Source organism: Ictalurus furcatus, chromosome 10 (assembly GCF_023375685.1).
Source record: "Ictalurus furcatus strain D&B chromosome 10, Billie_1.0, whole genome shotgun sequence".
Classification (NCBI taxonomy): Eukaryota; Metazoa; Chordata; class Actinopteri; order Siluriformes; family Ictaluridae; genus Ictalurus; species Ictalurus furcatus.
In genome coordinates this window covers 5,835,107-5,847,996 of record NC_071264.1, presented here as the reverse complement: position 1 = coordinate 5,847,996, position 12,890 = coordinate 5,835,107, and the positions used below count along the sequence as shown (strand labels likewise).

The 12,890-nt window shown below is 42.3% G+C and overlaps 1 protein-coding gene across 1 annotated transcript in view; it reads left to right on the top strand.

The window, feature by feature from the left end:
* Window positions 1–2,570: 2,570 nt before the first annotated feature.
* The window catches only part of grin3bb (glutamate receptor, ionotropic, N-methyl-D-aspartate 3Bb), a 59,742-nt gene continuing 49,422 nt past the window's right edge, over window positions 2,571–12,890 (top strand). The window contains exon 1 of the mRNA XM_053634884.1: window positions 2,571–3,646. Within this exon, the coding sequence (XP_053490859.1) occupies window positions 3,188–3,646 (459 nt within the window). The 5' untranslated portion in view covers window positions 2,571–3,187. The remainder of the gene's footprint in view (window positions 3,647–12,890) is intronic.

Below are 12,890 nucleotides of genomic sequence, written 5' to 3'. Positions count from 1 at the left end.
TTTAAGCCCTATTGACCACCGCAGACATTTTTAGAAGGTTACCCAAAAGAAAATTAAGTGTAAGGGCAGTAGCAGAAGTAAAGTAGTCTCTCATTCTTTCTAACCTTTATGCAATTTATATGAAAAGTACTGTAGCGTCCAATACTGTGATCTGTAATAAAACCTGTCATCAGTTCACCTAATACAGTCGGGTCTGGACGTATATAGACAGGGACACAATTTTTGTAATTTTGCCTCCGTACACGACCACAATAGATTTGTGTATCGGAGTGTAGACTTTCAGCTTTAATTCAAGGGGTTTAACAAAAAATATTGCACTAACGGTTTAGGAATTACAGCCATTTTTTTTTTTTTTTTTACAGAGTCCCTCCATTTTCACAGGCTCAAGAGTAATTGGAGAATTGATTGATAAGCAGTTTCATGGCCAGGTGTGGCCTGTTTCCTCGTTATTTCATTACAAATGAAGGAGATAAGAGGTCTGGAGTTGATTCCAAGAGTTCAATTTGCATTTAGTAGTTGTTCATGGGAACTCTCAACATGCGGTCCAAAGAGGTGTCGATGCAAGTGAAGGAGGCTGAAAAAAAACAACAAAACAGACCTATTAGAGAGATAGCAGAAACTTTAGAAGTGGCCAAATCAACACATTCTTTTAAAAAAAAAAAGAAAGAAAGAAAGAAAAGGAATGCACTAGCGAATACAGCAGCACTAAAAGGTCTGGGAGGGCATGTTAGACAACTAAAGTGGATACGCCAAGTCAAGAACACTCTGGAGGAGGTAGGCATATTATTGTCAAAGTCTACAATCAAGAGACGTAAATACTAATGGTTTAGGTGAGTGGATTTCAAAGTGGGGGCCGCAGCCCACTTGGGGGCCACCAGGGGGCGCCCAGGGGGCCTCAACAATTTGTTGTGAAAAATAAATAAATGCATGATTTTTTTCTTTCTCACTCTCAGACAACCACACACACACACATACACACACACACACACACACACACACACACACAATCAATTCCTAATGTAATGTAATGCAAAGATGTAAGATGTAATTATTAATAATAAAAAAAAGGGGGATATATTCAGAAGTCTGTATTTTTAATGTGTTTTAAAGACATCTTGCAATAGGGGGGCGTCGGTCAAATGTTAATGCCAATTGGGGGGCCTTGCCCTGGAAAAGTTTGGGAACCCCTGGTTTAGGTAACACTCAAGACCAGAAAGTACAGATTAAACAACAACAACAACAACAAATAAATAAATAATAAAGACTGGCCAATTCTGATGCAAGATGAACTTGTACCAGCATGATGGGAAGAGAAGAGTATGGAGAAGGAAAGGAAGGGCTCATGATCCTGAGTATGAGCATGTGCGGCTGCCGATAGCACTGGGTCACTGGTGTTTATTGATGATGTGAATGCTGTTAGAAGTAAGCAGGATGAATTCTGAAGTGTATAGAGCTTTACTTTCTGCTCGGATCCAGTCAAATGCTGAAAAACTGAGAGGACACAGTACAGATGGATATCGACCCGAAACGTACCGTGAAATCAACCCAAGAGCTTCTCAAGGCAAAGAAATATCAAATGCTTCGAATCTCAAATCCATTGTGGTGGTGTACAAAATCAAAATTCCAAAAAAATGGTATCCTTGTCCAAATACTTATGGACCTGACTGTATGTTTGGTAGTCTGGGGAAAAAAAGACATAAAATCAAGTGTTGGCCAAAATGGTTTTTCTGTCTGTAACATACTTTGACACACTTTATTAAACTTTATGAAACCATAACCTTACGATATTTCAGCAAAATGACAGAAGAATTGTTTTTATTGACTTTTTTGTTGTTGTTGTTCGTGTTGTGTGAGGAGCCAGGTTAACAAAAACACTCTGCCTCAAAATGTCTAAAACATTGCTAGCTATAAGTGAGGTTTTCTCACACAGTCAGTGTCACACTTTGATCAAGTTGTTGGATAATGAAACAGATCTAAACCTCATTAATTCAGATATCCAGATACTCGCTCTCAAATGTCTACTGTGCTCCTGCGCCAGAGTCGGAATGAAATCTTTAAATGTGAAATACATGCAAAAGGGAAACCGACCTCACTGAAGGCTTTTCCCAGGTTGTTACACATAATAAATAAAACTATCGGAACGAAGCACTGAGTAATTGGGTCGTTTCTAATGAACAAAAATGTCCAAAGTTAGACAACAGTAGGTTTTTCCTGATTGGTCATGTATGCATATTTGCTGATGAATTGTTATTGTTTACATCATTTAATGTATGGAATATTTTTACCTCAATTTCTTCCATGTTACAGGATCGTTCATCTGTTTATTAGTTCTATAAACAAATCCATTGTATGAAACTGTCATGGTTGGTAACTGTAGAGATATAGGTGGAAACTCGGACATATTCCGAGCGGTGAATCAAAACAAGGATAAAATGGTCCGAGTCGTTTAACCGGACAGAAGGAATCGATCCGGTGAAGCGAGTCGGAGGCGCGTCGTTGGTTGCAGTCGTGTGCTGTCGTCACCCAGTGATGTTCAGCTTCACCCGGCGCCTCCATGTCTCCGAGGATCCCTTCAGCTTTTCGTCTCGGAGCACCTGACAGGAACAATAATCGAATATTGATGATCCATTTGAATGACTAACGTTAATAGACGTAAGAATTAATACGATGTGATTCTCTCCTTCTAAAAAGACATTATGATATTATAGCTGTAGGACTATACATTTGATTTGGTCTCACTTCACTTTCACACACTCACATTGCTTCTCCAGAATTGGGGAGGATTTGATTGAAAGTTTACTTGGCTGCAACTGGGTCAAATAAATAATTGACAAACTGACTAATCTCACACACACACACACACACACACACACACACACACACACACAAAGATCTATCTGATTTGGAATTTTTTGTCAACTCGTCTTGTCTGTCCCGTGTCTGTCTGGAGAGACTTCTCCGCCTTCCCATCGCTCTCCCTCCTCCCTCCTTCTTTTCCTGAGCCGTTGCATCCCACACATTCGTGCCGCAACTCCATCCAGCACCCGCACATTCCTTTCCTTGAAAATAAAGGATTTTTTTTTAAGCCAAAAAAAAAAAAAAAGGAAAGAAAGGGACAGGGAACGCAACACGAGGCAAGCAATGCAATCTTTTGATCATGCCTCATTGCGCGTGAGAGCGAAGCAGGATGAATTTGATTTGCCCCGGGCTCTTGGCGTACTTCTTCAGCTTCGGATTGTACCAGGTGATGCTCCAGTGCATGATCGTGCCGGTCCACTCGCACCCGCAGCCGTGCCGCGTGCTCGCCCAGGTCGGTCACACCGTGCGCCTCGGCGTGCTCCTGCCTTCCCGGCGGCCCATGCGCGTGCGAGCCGCGCTGGACCGTGCGCTCAGCGCCATGGCCGAGAGCGGAAGCCAAATCCTGCCCTACAACCTGAGTCTGGACGTGGTAGCGCGCGAGCCGGCCGGCGGTGACCCCGAGTCGCTCTTCCGGTGCTTGTGCCAGTCCATAGTGGTGCAGGGGGTCTCAGCGGTGCTCGCTTTCCCCCAGAGCCAAGACGAACTCGTGCAGGTGGAATTTATGTCGTCGTTTTTGGAAATCCCCTTCGTGAGCATACTCGAGCACGGAGAGGCGCTCAGAACGGAGGTAACGCGTCTTCTCCATTCCCATAACCCCAATGCGTAATGAGAAACTGGGCATGTTTTTGCACGCGCACACTTAAAAACTTAACAGCTTATTAATGCATACACTGCTGAATATGTTGTGTATTCGTGTCCTGGGAAATAAAACTCCAAGTTTTTTTTTCCTTTTATATAATATATATTAAACACTGGTCATTTTTGCTGCGTTTGCGCGCCAGTTGTAGCCAACTGTTGCCAGGCGCGCGCGTGCTCGCGTGCTTGCGTGCGTGCGTTTCCCCTCCCAAAATATCCTACTTCCGTAAACAGGGCGGTCTGTATTTCACTTAATGAGATTACCCTGTGCATATCGGGTCAGTAGTTGTGCATCCATCATCCAGCTGTTACGCAGGTCCAAGACACATTCCACAGATCAATATTTTTGTGCATGGATCATGTTGCATTTTTTTTTTTTTTTTAAAGCTTGAAGAAGTTCTGATGTTGGTAAATGAAAAAGCTCCCTGGCCTCAACCTATTTCTAGACTGCTGTTAGCTTTGCATATATATATATATATATATATATATATATATATATATATATATATATATATATATATTGCATGGCCTTGTCCTTGACTTGTTCTCATTTGGCCCTGCCTTATTGACTTTCTCAGACTTAATATCATATAGTCTTCCAGTTAATTGAAGTGTGCTGTGTGTTTTGCACCTGTATTGGCTGTACTGCAGGAACTGGCATGCCTCACCAGCACAAAACCACTTACATCACAAGGTACTTAAAGAAATTAAAAGGGGGAGAATCTCACACGCTGTAAATCTTACAGCTGGGAAAGGACCCACATTTGTTTGTTCAATATCCACTCGTTAAAATCACTTTTGTACTGTTTTTTAAAAAAAAAAAATCAAACAGATTGCTGGAACGAAGGCGTTTTATTTTATTTCTTTAATCCTTTTCATTAAAACCTCTTTGGAGTCGAGCTCTGTGTTTGTGGATAGTTCAGCAGCTTTGAACTACACTGCAGTCTGAAGCCCTTTATTCAAAGCTTCTGAAAGGGCTTTTCTCACGCTGTCACACGACGACCTATGATCTAACGGAGACGCTGAGAGAGAAAAGCCCCAGCTTGCTGTAGAAGTGCTCGGAGATGCTGTAGTGCGTAGGACTGCACGGATATGTCCTTCAGTGCATTTGCTGATACTATCCATTCGATCACATGATGCTGGTTTAGTTCTCATGTCTGTCTGGGTCGTGCTTGAGAATATTCCCACGGAGAACGCGGGCACTTCGGAGTAACATGTCAAAGTTAGCGTGCCAAACCTCGCTGTAAAGCTAAAATGCTTTATTTAGTGTGTGCGATAATTATTTGAATAGTCATTTTACTGTACTACACTATACTGTACTATACTAACGAAAAATAGAGTTGTCTTTGGGTTCTTTCAGGGTTCATTGGATAATTAACTGTTCTTCGCTTCCAACACAGTTTGTACTCGGAACCCTTTGTAACAGGTGGTAGGGTAAAAGGTTCTACACAGAACCTTTAAGGGTTCTCCCAGAGGGACACCTGAAGAACCTCTGCCCTTGGTATGCTCAATCACAGTGTCATGCTGTACCAAAACACAGCAAGCTAAGCATAAACCTGCCGTGCATAATACGAAATATAACATGTTCAATATGATATGTTCTAAAGATTTCTGCTGATTCCTTACATGGTTTCATCGTATTAGATATTATTCCACAGGCCTGTATTTGTGCTCATTACGGTTCCTTCAATGTCGGTCTACATGACAAAAAGCAACACTGATTCAGAACCAGAAATTGTCCGCATTGGTTCTGACCCTGTGTGTCTTGAAGGCGTGACCCAGAGTGTACAGGTTCCTCTGACACAGCAGCATTAAGGTCACACCATGAATGTCATTAGTATAGTAGCAGGAATGTGAATTCTATAGGAGTCGAGTGGGGTTACTTTACTGTACTTTACTGGGGGGGGGGGGGGGGGGGGTGTTTCAGACCAGATCAGTCCGAGTGCTTCAGCAGCTGGTTTTCAAAGCAGGCTTTGTGTTGTGCAAGGTTAGCTCTGGTCAGCAGTTCAGACACAGGAGCTCAGACAGATACAGAATATCATATTAGATGACGAGGTTGCGCACGGCGTTTTCATAACATATACGTTATATCTCAAATCGAGCTAGAACAGTGGAGTGGTGTATATGCACTTACGTGATGGGGGAATGATGAAGGGACTCAGATTTGGTCTTACATGCTTAGAAAAAAATTAAAAAAGGCTTCTTTTGATGTTTAGCAGCTGGACAATTCTATTTGGAAGCTTTTCTGAAGTGTATAGGGTTCCAGGTGGGATCTTTAACCCCAGAAAGTCCTAGCGTCTTTGAGGTATTTGTCTTAAAGCGTATTGTTCAGTACGTGACATAGAGTCTTTAAAGTCATTACAGTAAAAACGAATGTAGGAGAGGAATGCAGTTCTGAGAGGGAGGAATGTGAGCGTGTACCTGCTGACAAGAAATGTGATGAATGTGACGAATACTTAAGATGGAGACTGTTATTCTCAGAGTGTGATTGGATTTTGTGGGGTTCATTTGGTTGTTTTTTCTCAGTACTGATGCATCCATTGCACATTTTATTACGTTTCTTGCCTCCGTCAAACCTGATATCCGTCCGTCCATCCATTTTCTGAACCGCTTATCGTACACAGGGTCGCGGGGAGCCTGAAGCCCTATCCAAGGGAACAAGGGTACAAGGCGGGGGTGGCCAACCCATCGCAGTACACAATCGCATACACATTTACACACTACGGACACTTTTGGACATGCCAGTCAGACTACCATGCATGTCTTTGGACTGGTAGAGGAAACCGGAGAACCCGGAGGAAACCCCGGAAGCATGGGGAGAACATACAAGCGCCACACACACAGGACGGAGGCGGGATTCAAACCCCCAACCCCCGGAGGTGTGAGGCGAACGTTCTAAAGTATATAAGAGTTATGCTCTTAAAAGGAAAACACTCAGCTCTGCAGATCTGCAGTTCAAGGAGACTCCATGACCAGAATTGTGAAACACTGCCCTTATCGATTTGTCATCTTTATTATATTGCAGAATAACCAGCTACCAATTGGAAGGTCAATGAATATTTTCGGCACATATTTATAGTTCATGGAGGAATGCCGCAGGAAAGAAAACGAAGAAATCAATGAATTTAATCAAAACTATGAAAGCCAATTATCTCTCACTACTGTCCGGTCTGTTCAGGACGGCACACAGAGTAATTATTTTTCTGTGAATGTCAGTGCACATGCTTCATCACTTTCTACAAGGTGGTATAAAGTTTTCATTTGCTCCCCAAGCATGGGTGCACGTACTAATGTAACAGGGTTGGTGGGGAGGGGGGAGGGCGGAGGGGAGCGGGGGATCGGTTCAGTGACATAATTACAAATTCTTCTTACAGTTTTGATGAAATTGGCATTTTGGGTGGGTTGTGTGTTGGATGGTTGCACACTGTAACATGGAATATAAGGAATTAGAGGTTGCGCGACTAGAAATTATGACAAGTCAACCAGTAGTTCAAAAATGTAGTCATCTTTTCCGTCGGTAAAGCATCAAGTGTCTTAAGGAAATCTCCGTTTTTAGGCTGTTTAATTTGTACAGCAAAGAACATGTCAAACTGCACGTCCATTAACAGCAGCACGCTGGCTACAAATGACATTTCCAGCGTAGAAGCTGACAGACGTACAGTATAAGAATACGGATGTAGTATATTTGAATTAGATCAAAATCACAATGTTGTTTTGTTTTTTTTCTCTCTACGTTTTGCATTTAAAAACATCGAATCTGGAAGCATTTTGAAAAACAAAATTCACTGGGGAGTTTGCGTGTTCTCCCCGTGCTGCGGGGGTTTCCTCCGGGTACTCCGGTTTCCTCCTCCAGTCCAAAGACATGTATGGTAGGCTGACTGGCATGTCTAAAGTGTCCGTAGTGTATGAATGGGTGTGTGAGTGTGTATGTGATTGTGCCCTGCGATGGATTGGCACCCTGTCCAGGGTGTACCCCGCCTTGTGCCCCATGCTCCCTGGGATAGACTCCAGGTTTCCCCGTGACCCTGAAAAGGATAAGCGCTATAGAAGATAGATGGATGGATGGAAAATTCACTGGACGGGATGCCAACCCATCACAGGGCACAATCGCTTACACATTACGGATAATTTGAAAATCCCAGGCAGGCTACAACGCGTGTCTTTGGACTGGGGGAGGAAACCAGAGTACTTAGAGGAAATCCCTGGAGAACATGTAAACTCCACACACACAGGGTGGAGGTGGGTTTCCTACCTGTTATTTAACTATGAATAACAAATGTGCAAAATAATATCTCTGTGCTATCACATGACACTTTTTTTTTTTTTTTTTTTAAAGATACCAGTTATTAAAATGCACTCTTTTGGATGAGCTCATGAAAGAAAGCATCGATTTTGAAACGGAGAGCGTGCAGCCTTGCAAGGAAGCTCTTTATAGGTTAATAATGGACAGCGGACGCGATGTCTACAGCGGCGTATGGGAGGTTTTTCCACCGCGTTCAACTTCAGCATCGGTAGCATCCGAAAACCAGTCTGTGTTGGCTTCTTTGAACCGGGATATACCCCTGATCTGACTTTAACAGTGCTGGTCCCAGCCGACTTCACTGTGTCACAGTGCAGCGTTTTTATTTCGATTTTATTTAACTTTAAAGGACTACAAAAAGAAAGCTTTTCGAGCGGGGGAGGGGTTGGGTGGGAAACACTCTCGTGCGCTCCTGTCCACAAAAGCGACACGTTTCCAACGTCTTTTCTATCAAAGCCTGCCTCTTTTTTACTATCCGTCTGCATCTTTTAACCATCTGCCTCACGTTTTTTTCTCCACAGTCCAAACTAATCAACATCCCCAGAGCGGCAACTAGTGAATATATTAGCAGATTGGTTTCTGCAACCTCCGGCGGGAATACTTTGTTAGCTTTATTTGATAAAGACGCTGTCACGACAGTTCAAGCACAGATAACTCTCACCAGTGAACCGTCACCACTGACCTTGACACAGTCCTACTGTACAGTATCTAATCCTGGAAGTAGCAACAATCATGCTAAACTTTATAGAAAGCACCCATCTGGTTACGTGGCAGCTGCTTACTGAATAGAAGCCCGTCAGGGCCTGAGAAGCAAAGTCCTAATAAGTATAAAATTGAAGGAGACCTAGAAAGGGACACTGAGGAAACCGGCGGAAGATAAGTCGTAATGGCACGCAGGTGTGGAAGAGCGATAGGAAGAATTGCCTTCTGGCCCGGAGGCTTCACAGAGAGATATCTCTCTGACAGAAAGCTGATTGCACGAACATCCTGCTCCTGCTGAAGCCGTACTTGTGTATTTTGTGTACAGTCAGGCAGCTGATTAAGTTTGATGTTGAAGCTAGTGCCTTTCTTCTAGAAGAGTGCACGTTTCTTAAATATCGCCGCGAATGGAGATGAAAGACCGACTTTAAAAAGCTACCGTCGGGCGGGAAATCGTACGGAGCGAGAGCTGACGCAATCGCGGGACCGCCGTCTTAACAAATGAGAATTTGTTTCACGATAGAGCGTTCTTTGTCTTTTCCCTCCGTTGATCCGGGCTCACGCCGTGCGATTTCGGCCACGATTCGGTCGTCCGAGACGAATTTGGAGAATCCGAGAAGACTCCTGTAATCCTAGGTGAAAACCTGTAGTCTTGCATCGCTAGTTTGACGTGTTCCCGTTGCGATCGAATCCGATTTCCGGCTGTGTCAGACGATCTGAAGCGCAGTCCTGTAGTGTGGCTTCTCCGAGTCTTCTTGCGTGCGTCGGTTTTTCACGTCTTGACTGACATTAATGACAACAGCGTGACAATAATCCTACAGTGTGACACGGCTTACGGCGGGGATCGCGTCCGTACAGTCTGACAAGCGACAGTCGTAAAAGGACTATTGAAAATCGCACCGTGTGCACCCGGCTGTAGAGACTGGCTCTAAAGTTTGTTTGTTTTTTTACCACTGGAGGAATGATTAGCCGTTAGCCCAATATACAGTGACATCACCGTATTGATCTGCCCTCTTCTTCACCGCGCTCCAAAGCATGCCTCGTCTTATTAGTTATGAATTAGTTATGAGTTTTCTATGTTACATAAAAGGTCTCAGATCAATACTCTCCTTTGTTGTTTTATTGATCTGGGACATAAGAATGAATTAGCATAGCTTTTACGTTCATTCGTCTTTAGAAGGATGGGCATTCTTGGGATGCACGCTTACAGATAATGAAAGCAATGAAAATGTAACGGTACAATAAGCAGAAGGAGCTCTTAAACCACTGAGTAACGTTTACATTTCACATTTGTACATAAGCCGTGCTTTATTTTCCCCAACATAATGTGGAATCGTTTAAAGCCCCGCTGAATTCTTCCCCCCTGTTCGCGTGAGGAAGACACAAAAACAAATCATCTGATAAAACTGTATTTACTTTGTATTTATCTTTGCATGCAATCTGATGCATCTGCTAACACCCCAAAGGGAACTAATCCACTGCTAGACGGTACAGTAAGGCAAAGCTTGTACGACAGGATACTGTAACTGCTGTGTGTTCTGTGGTTTTGGAAGAAAAGATGAGGTTTAAACCCATAATTTGAAATGTAATATGAATGGTATATGACCGGTAAAGAACTGATCTTCTGGAGTAAACGAAATGTTGGTGTGGTACAGTGGCAGAGAGATGCAGAAGAGTATAACATGACCAGAACACAAAACAACATGAACCACGGCACAAGACAAAATGATCCACAACATAAAAACAAAAATAATAAAGACACCAAACAGAAGATAACCACACGAACATGACTACAGTGAAAAACCAATGCACCACAACACAAGACAAAATGACTAACACAAAACAAAATGATCCACAACACAAGACAAAATGACTACCACAAAACAAAATGCACCACAACACAAGACAAAATGACTACCACAAAACAAAATGCACCACAACACAAGACAAAATGACTACCACAAAACAAAATGATCCACAACACAAGACAAAATGACTAACACAAAACAAAATGATCCACAACACAAGACAAAATGACTACCACAAAACAAAATGATCCACAACACAAGACAAAATGACTACCACAAAACAAAATGATCCACAACACAAGACAAAATGACTACCACAAAACAAAATGCACCACAACACAAGACAAAATGACTAACACAAAACAAAATGCACCACAACACAAGACAAAATGACTACCACAAAACAAAATGATCCACAACACAAGACAAAATGACTAACACAAAACAAAATGCACCACAACACAAGACAAAATGAAACACAACACAAGACAAAATGATCCACAACAAAAGACAAAATGACTAACACAAAACAAAATGCACCACAACACAAGACAAAATGAAACACAACACAAGACAAAATGATCCACAACAAAAGACAAAACAAAATGAAACACAAAACAAAATGAAACACAAGACAAAATGAAACACAAAACAAATGCACAACAACACAAGACAAAATGAACAAAAGACAAAACAAAATGAAACACAAAACAAAATGAAACACAAGACAAAATGAAACACAAAACAAATGCACAACAACACAAGACAAAATGAACAAAAGACAAAACAAAATGAAACACAAAACAAAATGAAACACAACACAAGACAAAATGAACCACAACACAAAACAAAATGCACCACAACACAAAACAAAACAAATGAACCACAACACAAGACAAAATGAACCACAACACAAGACAAAATGCACCACAACACAAAACAAATGAACCACAACACAAAACAAATGAACCACAACACAAGACAAAATGAACCACAACACAAGACAAAATGAACCACAACACAAAACAAAACAAATGAACCACAACACAAGACAAAATGAACCACAACACAAGACAAAATGAACCACAACACAAAACAAAATGAACCACAACACAAAACAAAATGAACCACAACACAAGACAAAATGAGCCACAACACAAGACAAAATGAACCACAAGACAAAATGCAAGACAACACAAAACAAAATGCACCACAACACAAGACAAAATGAACCACAACACAAGACAAAATGAACCACAACACAAGACAAAATGCACCACAACACAAAACAAAACAAATGAACCACAACACAAGACAAAATGAACCACAACACAAGACAAAATGCACCACAACACAAAACAAATGAACCACAACACAAGACAAAATGCACCACAACACAAAACAAATGAACCACAACACAAGACAAAATAAAGAAGACAAAACAAAATGAAACACAAGACAAAATGCACCACAACAATTAACGATCAATTCCAATCATCATTATTAGTCATGGTGTTGTGTGAATCGACGTTGTGTTAAGATAATGTTGTGATGTTGTCAGGTTTGGGAATGTCTCATGGTCATTTTGAAGCGTAACGTGTCTCCTGGCCAGCGTAGTGCACATATTTATCAACTAAAATGATGCTTGTCTAAGGAGGTGATCTTCCACAGCGAATTAAACCCAATCCAGTGATCTCACGTATCTCCCATACTGTATTCAAGTCTGGTTCTGCAAAGGAAAGTATTTAGTAATTAAAATACATGGCAGTGCTCTGATAGTTTCAGCTAATTGTTGTGTGTGTGTGTGTGTGTGTGTGTGTGTGTGTGTGTGTGTGTGTGTGTGTGAGCCAGACAGCACAATGACCACCATTTTGGACATGGTAACTGGACATGCAGATGGTCACCTCAGCATGCGGTTCAAATTTCGTACGTGTTGTTATTACCTCACGGTGCGAATAAAGAATTCAGCTGATGCCATCAGCGAGAAGGAAAAAAAAGGCATGAAATAGGATGGCGAATGTTGGCACGCTGCTTCAGAGCTAATTCAGTCTTCCCTTCTGACTGTCTCCTGGCAGCCGACATCCTTGATGGATTCTGGACAGGCTGTAAGCGTGCCAGAGCCTGTCACGCAAGCGCTGCCACGTCACCTCTGGGATTAGCCGGCCTGGAGTGATGCTGCACTCTTCTTGTTCAGGTCATGATCACCATTTCCAGAATGCCAGCTTTTCCACTCGCTACTTCCAAAATACCTCAAAGTGACACGGGCAGGCTGGACTTCTAATCTGCCCAGTGGTGTTGGCAGAGGGCAGCACATCTGCAACTCCTCTTGTTTAGTGAGTCAGGAGAAGTCACGCTTGTTTTGGGGGTTT